Raw genomic sequence first — 10,185 nt, forward strand, 5'->3', positions numbered from 1 at the left:
GTGACGGCGACCTAGAGAGGTATTTTGAGAAGGACATACTTGCACTAGGAGAGCTAGCTTGGATGTGCCTGCTGAGTGATCGTCATGGTTTCCGTGAGAAAGAATTAGCTGAGCTTGAAAGAAGATACAAAGGATTGGTATCCCGTCATATAGGCCTACTTTACAAGGAAGAAAGTCTGAAGAGGTTAACTCCGCAACATGAGTACTACTTTCTTCACAAAACCTTCCAAGAGTACTTGGCTGCGGCATATGTTGCACACAAATTGCGAAGAAATCAATTGAATTTGTTTGAACATTTAAGCTTTGAAAATTTGGTGCATAAATATCGTCAAGTGTTTCTTTTTGTGTCTGGTATACTGGGGACGGAGGCCAGCATTCTATTCGCTCAGATTGGTGAGGAGCTGAAGAACTGTGGAGGATGGAACTGGAACGAGTGCAGAGTAGTGAAGAAGACGCAAAGTGGTGGTTTTGATCTTCCCGGTGACTCTTTGAAGGCAGGCTTGGCAACAGCAACTTTTCTTACTGAAAGCTTCAATGAAAGTGGACATGCTGAAAAAATGGCAGTTACTCTTTGTTCCTATATACCCTTCCCAAAGCAAGTTGATGCTGACCTTTCCAGTCAGAAGACGTGCAATATATTTCACGTGTTAGAGGCATGCAAAAGTTTTTGTAATTTACAGAAGCCAGTTAATCTCACCGTTCGTGCTGAAAAACATGACATATTTCGCTATCAGAGAATTGCAGGGTACATACAATCCTGCCCAAAGACACAGAAACTTAGCCTTTTTACCCCTACAATTACATTAGACCTAGCCAACACGCTACACGACGGCTTATTTGAAAACACCACTTTAACAGAGTTTACCCTGCAAATATCTGACAGTATCCCTTGCAATGCAGCTGTTTTAATCGGTGAATTATTAGCTGCTCGCAGATCCTTGAGAGAAGTAACGTTTCAACTTGACAGAGTGTGGGGTGAGACTTGGCCCAGTGCTATTGAACCAGCTTTGTTTGCGGACACTCCTTTGAATTCTGTGGAGCTCCAGGTTCGTGGATCATTGAGTGATACTGCAGTCCATGGTTTAGGAAAGCTTTTATCAAATAAAGCTTTGGCCTCATTTTCCCTTCATATCTCTGAAGATGTGCCGGAATTTGTAACTGCTGTTATTAGCAGAGGAATTGCGCAACAAACAGCTCTCAAGTCGTTGGCTTTCAGCGTTGACGGCAACTTTAGTCTCTCTGGTGTGAATGCTCTTCAAAACAGTCTTCTAGAAAATCGTTCTTTAAGCGATTTAGCACTGACTGTCCGTGGAGAGATTCCTGACAACTGGCAGTCTGTTGTGGAAAATCTGCGTTCAGTAAAGAAGGGATCAGTTATCTGTACTTTTCATCCAGACCCTGGCAGCAGTGTTACATGTAATCAAGTGGCGCATTTTCGTCCTGCTGTGGTCGAGAAGGAGTTAGAAACAAATCACTTTACTGTAGTTCTTTGGGGAGAGCTGAAGTGTGGTGAAGCAGACGATTTATGTAAGATCTTGGTGCGTGTCCCCCTGACAAGCCTGGCTCTGAAAGTGCATGGAAATTTAAGTGATGGTGTTGCTAATATTATTATAAGATATATCGGACAACAAAATACACTATCCGCCCTGACAATCGATACTTGGAGAAAGTTGGCCCCGGGGACAGGAATGCTACTTCAGGAACTATCAGATAAAAATGTAACTGTTCAAGTAAAAGAGCATGGCGTGTGTGTTGTTCCTAAGGAAGCGTGCAATGCTCTTGATGTCTCTATTGACAACCCTGCATCGCTGACACCAATGTTCTTTGAAGTTAGGAATACCAGAAAGGAGAGGATCAATCTTAAAATAATTAACCACGATGAAGTAATTAGTGACTGGCCATGTCTGCTTGGTGATGCTTTGGCAGAAAACACATCACTAACCACGCTGGATCTTACAGTGAACAACTGCACAATGAATTCAGGAATATGGAAAGACATCGGGGATAGTTTGCTGCGAAGTTCTTCATTAACAGTTTTAAGTCTCACAATCAGCAACTACAGTAACATTGCAGAAGGCTGGGAATGCATGCTGATCAACAGCTTGGCGAAAATGGCGTCATTAACTACACTTAGTCTCTCAATTGACATTCGTGGCGAGGTGATGAAATTCGGAGAAGATTTGATGGCAGTGAAGTCCTTGTCTACACTTTCCGTGGTAATCAACGGTAGAGAGTTAACTTATTTTTGGGGTAAATTTCTGAGAAAATGTTTGGAAGAATGCACTTCACTAACAAAACTCTGCCTTACAAGTAATTATTACTACGCGGGATGTGAAAATATCCTTTACGATGCCCTCCGACGCTTCTCTGGCGATTCAATACCTGAGACTTGGGTAGATGGTCTCAGTTTTGGACTGGAAAGTACCTCATCTTTAAAGGAACTGGTCATTACGATTAACAACATCACCTTTACCGGTACTTATCCTGACTGGACAGAGATTTTCATTAAAGGACTCTCAGTGAACAATTCAATAGCGTCCCTCACTGTTACAGTCAATGATTACGTATACTTGAGCTGTGCATTATGGGTAAGCCCTCTGAAAAATTGTATAACGGAAAACAAGGCATTAACTACACTCACGCTGACAGTAAATGACTACAGTGGAGTGGAATGGCATGATAACTGGCATGAGAAACTGGAACCAGATGATTTTATAAGAAACACCTCATTAACTGAACTCAATCTGACAGTCAACATCCGCAGTGAAGTAAGTGAAGACTGGTTACCATGTTTTTGTGACTATTTAATGATGAAATGCTCCTCCCTGAAAACAATGAGATTGCAAGTCAACAACCATTGCGCTACAGGCAAAAGTCGTATATATGACTTAAACAAACTTCGGTTAAAATACAGATCATTATCCACATTTGAACTCTCTGTAACTTTCTATGGAGAATAAAATAAGGTTTAAAAGCGTCATGACATTATACTCAGGCGTTGCACGGAAAGTCGACTTTTAGACGTTTAGAGTAATAGATAAGGACAAAGTAAAAGTGTGGCTTAAAAAGAAAAGGATTCGAAGGGACAGACGGCAAGTTGCTGGTTCTGAATATATCTAACAAAAAACTGTTCATCGGTGTAATGCCCAATTAGGGGCTCTTTACATGGAGGAAGGTAGATCCTAGAAGGTGGATCAACTTTACGTTGGGTTTACATGCAAAAATTTTGGTCCGTGTGTTACCCAAATATAGAATGTTTGAGAAGGAATTAAAAATGGTGGACGACAAAAACAAACATACAATTTGGGCCCTTCTGCTCTCTTTACTGGCGTTAACAACTTCCTTTCAGTACAATTATCACAATAATCAGCTCGTGGTAACGCCAAACGAAATGGTCGGCCTTTATTGCCGTGATTAGCCACTAAACGACCCGCGGCTATCAGGGGCACCCAACGAGAATATAGTTCAAAACCACTTAAACATAGCATTCTTTAACGTATTTTAGTATTTAAACGGTAGATATAGCCATATTTTTATCCCCTAAAAATTTTTCATCTGTTCGAATTTCCTAGCTGAAAGTCTAGTGATCCGAAAATTGCAGGTATTAAAACTTACGTTTTCGAAAATTTCAGCCAGAAAAAAGGCTCCCGAAAATTCTAGGTGACGTTTTTAGAGTAAAAATCCGTTAAAAATGGGCAATTATACCATTTTTTAGATGTTCGAAAATCCTAGGGGAGGCAGGCAAGCAAGAAATTTTACAAAAAATGTTCCGAAAATTCTAGATCTCAAACCGTCTTCCGAACAGATTTTTTCCGAAAATTGACGTTGGGTGCCCCTGCGCTATTTTTGTCTGTTTTTTTTTCTCTAGTACTAGGATCTTCCTAGCGAAGGCAGTTTACATGGTGCTAGGATCAGCTAGGAAGATCCCAGCTCTAGGAACAAGTACAACCCTTTGCATGTAAACCAAATACAGAAAAAGGCATATTGCGGTAGGATGATCCGCCTTCTAGGATCTTCCTGGTACTAGGATCTTCCTCCCTTCATGTAAACAGCCCCTTACACAGGGAATTCTAGCACAAAAGGTTTTGCGTTCTTGTCTCTCAGTGCTGTATTCATTGACATTGTCAAGAAAGTTTTTTTCAGTTTTTCTCCCACTTCATAGGCCCAATTGAAAAGATATGCATATCGCTTTCTACTATCTACTGGATAATTCCGCGATATCCAGCAGATAATATTGTTAGGGAAACAACCTATTCAATCAAGTGCTCTTGAGGTTTGTCCCAGAAACTTACCCGATATATGAAAATCCACTTTCAAGTTTGCCAAATCAGTGTTATGTGTGAACATGTGGTTTCTCGTGTTGGCGCAAGAGCTATCGGAAAAGTGTGAACATAGCCTAAATGAATAAGGGAAATAGTTTATAACTACAGTCTCAACAAAAATACTTGGGACATTTCCACCCAACGCTGTTTGTTCAGTTTTTGCCCGTCTCCTCGTCCTCCCAATGTTGTTTGTCACAGTTAACTCACCAAATCTTGCACACCAACATTGGAACGGCAAGAAGACAGCAAAGTGTCCCAACAATTTTAACTGAGACTGAAACTTAATACTCTTTTGACTCTCTTGTTTTTTCATTTTAAGCCACAACGTATGCGTTTTTAACTTTGGCAGCCGAGTGGAAATTGTAGTTAATCTCTTGTAGGATCTATTTAAGTGTGATTTAACTTCGTGTTTACACATGAGAGCGTTGTTTTTTGGGTGAACTTCATGTGAGTTTGACAGCTTATCTTATTCCATTTCTGTACATAGAAATACAGCCTCCCTTAAAGGAATTCAGTGTTTAGCAACCCTTAGAATATTATTAATTCAGACAAGTACTATATCCTTCACCCAGAGAAAACAGAGCGAGTGAAGAACGCAAGTGCACGCTCAGATCGAGTAACAAATGGAAATGAAAATGCAATGCGAGGGGAGAAAACAAGCAACTGTAAAGTTTATTTTTGTTGTGAATTGTTGTTGCTTGGGAGACGTCTATATTTGTTTGACACAAGTCCGTGATTTTGTCATTTACAAGTAAATTTTTTCCCTTACATTTAAGTTCCATAGTGAATGATGAGACTTGCAAGTTGCATTCTGTATTTGAAACTGTAAAGTGAATTGGCTGGGTAATTAATTTACTCCTTTCAGTGGACAACATAGGTCTACAGTGTAAATAAATTTTAAAATTTACCTGAGTGAATAATGCTGTGAAGGCAGCAAGAATATAGTACATTTTTTATACATACATTTGGAAGAGTATGGATGTATGGCTAATCTGTGCAATTATTCAACCCTCTCTTCCCTTCCTCACCTCTCCACTCTCTTACTTTTCTACCCTCCCTCCTCCTTACTATACTTTTTTGCCTTCCCCTCCCTCAGCCTCATGTATCCGTAGGTTTAATTTTCTTTGTTTTAATACTAACTTAGAGTGCTTTCTATTTGTCAGAACCGACCGGCCAGACCATTCCTATCATAATGAGAATTTCACTTTTAATCAAAACTATCCAGCTAGATCAGTGAGTCAAATCCTGAATAGTTTGCATTAAAGAGACGGTTTTCAATAAACACTCTTTAAAAAAGCCGATTTCATTATCAAACTGACTGGTCTGATCATGGTACAGCTACCCAGTACTGACTTCTGGAAATCGCCCTTAGTTGTTAGAGTGCTTTACTGCAGGAAGTTCACAGGTTTGATTCCCAGGTGCCCTGACCAATACTCAGGGTTAAAAAAAGTAACTGAGAATTGAAGATACCACCTTTGCCCTTCAGATGGCTAGACCTTTGTGTGGCTCAGATGACCAAGTAAAATGGCAATCCAGTCATTTCTCAAGTAGGAGATATAAAAATATAAAGAGGATATTACACTGTGGCGCGAAGATATGAATTTTATTTTCAAGTGGCAAAACAATATTTTATGAACGAATCTAGCGGATAAGTGTTAGGGAAACAAATATTGCATTATCCACTGCATAAAGATTTATCCAATGGATAACATTATCCACCTTTTAAAGAACTGGGGCCAGAGGAATTTTAACTCTTGATAAATTAAACACAGTAAGCTGAAACAGTCTTCTTCATAGTTGTTTTATTGCATATTATTTTCAAATAATATTGTAATCTTTGTACGTTCTTGGAACCTTTTTTGTTTGAAGAGTTCTGCTTTAAGGTTATCTCTATATCACTTCTTTGGGAAAAGTCTAATAAATATAATCATCCACATAAACACAATACAGACTAATTATCATAATCCAAATCCACCAGGAACATGGTGTCTGTGTTAATTCCTCAAGTCTTTCTGATTCTCGTTTTAGTTTCTCAAAATTTGAATCTGCAAGCTTTGTTGACTGCTCCAAGGTCTAAAAAACAAAACACAAAATTGAACAGTAAGTTTTTCAAAGTTTATTTCTGTTGTCTGTACATGGAGCCTTCCTAAAATGACCAATTTGTAAATACAGTGAAACCTGTATTAGGCGGACACCCTCTATTAAGCAGACAGTAGCCGAAGTCCCCAAATCTATTTCCCTTAGTTACTTTAAATGAAACCTTTATTAAGTGGACACCACTATTAAGCGGACACGGACACCTAAAAAGTACCTGAAATGGTTATTTCTATTGTTGCCAACCTGTATTAAACGGACACTTGTAATTAAATTCCACCACCCAACATGCCAGACACCGGAAATGCTAAAGATTACCTCGAATTGTCACCCACAAATTTTTCGATTTTTACATTAAAAAACGTGTCTTGACGAACTTATTTGATTAGTTCCCCAGTACAGTGTTGTTTTCTATTTCGTTTTGTTTGTATGAGCTTTTTTCACTCATCTGACTTGTTCAAATTTGACTTGCAATCTATGTTTAAGGTACTACGATCAATTGGTCCACTTTGATAAAGGAATTCATGCAAAAGTATATCGTCATAGTCCCTGGGAGTATTCTTAATGTTTCCACTGTTCATTTGAATGGCATTTGACACCTCATATGTTGTTATCTATTGAAACCTGTATTAGGCAGACACCCTGTATTAAGCGTACACTACAGCTTTCCCCGAGGGTGTCCGCTTAATACAGGTTTCACTGTATGCCCTCCTTGTTATTAATTTACCTTTCTATTGTTTTGAACATTAGTTATTAGTTTCAATAAATTAAACCCAGGTCACTGAGGTGGAACAGGAGATCCTTATTATGACTTGCTGGTTCTAAAACGGTGGAAAAGTACATTAAATAATACCCCTTGGCCCAAGGCCTTGTTAAAAATAATGACCTCAGGCACTCGGTCATTATTTTTAACAACGCCTTGGGGCTCAGGCATTATCCTTTATGTGAGTCGTTTTAAAGCCTTTACTTAAGTCCACATTAACAACCTTGAAAAATCATGTTACCATAGCTTTTAAACAACATGGTTTTGAATAATGCACGTCAAGCAAAAGTGGACTTATTGCATTCTTGGCAGTGGTTTTGCCCAAAATTTGGGTAATTCGTCTCTACAATAGTAAAGAAACTTAGTGATACAAATTTACACGGCTGTCACTAAGATTTCAAGTTGCAGGAAACAAGCAGGCAGGGAATCAAACAGGTACAGATTTCTTTTGGTTCTATTTTTATTCTATTAAATTTATAACAGTAGGTCAGGTGTCACCTTGGTAGCTGATCATATTTATGACAGCCTTGAAATTGTGTGCACAAAGCTTGGTATTCAAGGACAATGTGTTTAATTCTTATTGGATTTGGTTTTTGGGATATCGTATTTCCTTGAATAATAGCTGTGGGCGATTATTTCTTTTTTCGCACCAAAAGGGGGCGATTATTCAAGGTAGGTGACTATTTCAAATATTGCTGACTAGAAGTTGTGCCCTAAATATTTGTTCTATTTTCCCATTAAATGAAAAAAATAATCACAGATAAAAGAACATTGGCATTTAAAGTGTTCCAAATTTGGTTCCTTGATTAATTTTTGCTGTCAATTTCTGTGGCATCAGAGCTTGAATCATCACTGATCAGTTTTGCTGAATCAGACTCCTCTTTATCTCCATCCTCCAAGTTCCACAATGGCTGTCCCTAGTGGGTAACCTATAGAGGTGGGGGAGGCGATTATTTTAAACATTTCTGTCAAAGGGAGGCAATTATTCAAGGGAGGCGATTAATTCAGGGACGGCTATTGTTCAAAGAAATAAAGTATTTGCAATAATCAAAGTCTCAGTAAGAGTTATCAGCTTCAGCCAGTAACATTTACTTGACCTAGTCTGTTTCAGATGTCACAAAAAGACGTCATCCAATAATTTGTTATTTACTGTTGTTAAAGGACAAACATCCTAGTAACCTTGTTATCTTCTTTAATAATGTTGCTGGCCATGACAGATGTATGTTTTATATGCTGAGCCATTTTTATCATTTCCTCTGCTATATTTTCCTGTAAGTTCTGATGGTATTGTAGAACTGAGTCAATACTTTCATCATTTGCATCACTTTTCTTGTTGCCTGTTAATCTTGAAGAAAAAAGATCGTCAAAAACAAGTAGCCTGCATGGCAGACACTACATGCACAGCCTGTATAGACTAAGAATGAGTTCCTTTGGGATGATCCAGGTCAGTGATCACTCGGCCATTACCTAGTTTGAAATCGAGAGGGGCTGGGTATGAGTTGGTTTATTATGGGATAAACAACACGAGATCCACATGGTCAGATAAAGCACATTGAGGTTATGAAAGTGTGGTGTCGATCGGGCCAATATCGAGCAAGACACTGCTATCTCTAAACTTGAAAATCACTTTTATAGGAGGTGTACATGTATGGATTGCTGGTCACATCGTCCGTACATCTATTTATATCGTTCAATATAGGCCCAATAAACACCAAACTTGAGAATGTTGCTAATTTGCTCTTTCTGACTATATAGGTCTTGTGTTGTTTAGCCCATGATAAACCGACTCATATCCAGCCCCTCTCGATTTGAAACTAGGCAGTGGTACATCAAGTGAACTGATGAATTCTTTCCCAGGGTTGATTTATCGGATCCTTTGATGTGCTATAATCTGTCAGTGATCACAAGTCACTGATCCTTATTTGGATAATTCAAATGGAACACACTCTGAGGGTTTAGACAATGTGTGGGAAGGAGCTGGAACACGGGCTATAAAAGGCAGATTATTCAACACTAACCAACAATTCATGATGCAGAAAATACTAAGTTGACACCAGTGCAAACTTAAAAAGTCATACTGACTTGCTATCAGGGATTTGTTTCCATTGACTTTTATTTTTGGAGTTTCCACATAATACACCCTGTTTGCCTCCCTACAATTGGTGACAAAATCAGTTGAGACACTTTTTTGCCCTAAAGGGACTTTCTGAGGTTTTACTGACTTCAAAAGGTGAAAATAAAGCTTTTCCTCCCCCATCCCCTCCATGCAATGTTGTGCTGCTGTTCAAGTTACGTACAGAAAACAACAAACATCCCAACTTTGAATTGTGTAGGGGGGAAGGGTGTGCATTCTTTTGTTCTCTGAAGTTACCCTATTTGAGTACAATGTCTCAACAATTTTATCACCGATTGAGGCTTTGCCTATAAATAAAGTTCTTGTTCTCAAAAGTCCTTGGAATTACACAGTTCTCCCAGGAGCATTTGAAGACTATAGTTTATGCCAAGTGTTGCATTGGGAGCAAACAGAGTGATTATGGGGGATTTGAAAATAAAGAGTTACTTCTTACAGCAACTAAAATATAAGGGACCAGACTAGTAATATGCAAGTGAAATAATTATAATCAGTCACCTGTTTCGCACTCCATGACTGTCTTTCTTATTGTCTGAAAATAAGCAAGGTTCCTTGTTAACTTTTAACACTAATAAATTAATTAAATTTATTATTCAATTTACTTTAAAAAACCAAAGTATTCCATGTCACAAAATGACCAAAAACAAGGCAAAATGAATGTGCCATGGTAAGGTGCCCTGAAAGTCCTTAGTTTTGTGACAATATTGAGCAAAGATAACCTTTGTAACGTGTCGAGGAATGTTAGCCAGTAATGTGCATGATCCTTACAAAAATCAACAAAAATAAATGTGAAATAAACTAACTTACAAGTGCATTGTATCAGGAGTGAAATATTTTTAGCTGCATTATTCTCACCTTCTCCCAGAAGTTCACCT

The 10,185-nt window shown here is 38.5% G+C and overlaps 1 protein-coding gene across 3 annotated transcripts in view; it reads right to left on the minus strand.

Annotated features, from left to right (window-relative positions):
* Positions 1-6,104: 6,104 nt before the first annotated feature.
* LOC140924398 (vesicle transport protein USE1-like) overlaps positions 6,105-10,185 on the minus strand; it is an 8,029-nt gene continuing 3,948 nt past the window's right edge. Inside the window, exons 4-7 of one of the 3 annotated variants that reach the window (XM_073374432.1) lie at positions 10,166-10,185; positions 9,809-9,842; positions 8,359-8,524; positions 6,105-6,395 (exon numbers count right to left, since the gene is read on the minus strand). The exon at positions 10,166-10,185 is cut by the window's right edge and continues 161 nt beyond it. In XM_073374432.1, coding sequence (XP_073230533.1) covers positions 6,237-6,395; positions 8,359-8,524; positions 9,809-9,842; positions 10,166-10,185 — 379 coding nt within the window. In that variant the 3' untranslated portion in view covers positions 6,105-6,236. The other 2 variants (XM_073374433.1, XM_073374434.1) reach the window with 2 other exon arrangements.

Source organism: Porites lutea, chromosome 14 (genome assembly GCF_958299795.1).
Source record: "Porites lutea chromosome 14, jaPorLute2.1, whole genome shotgun sequence".
Classification (NCBI taxonomy): domain Eukaryota; kingdom Metazoa; phylum Cnidaria; class Anthozoa; order Scleractinia; family Poritidae; genus Porites; species Porites lutea.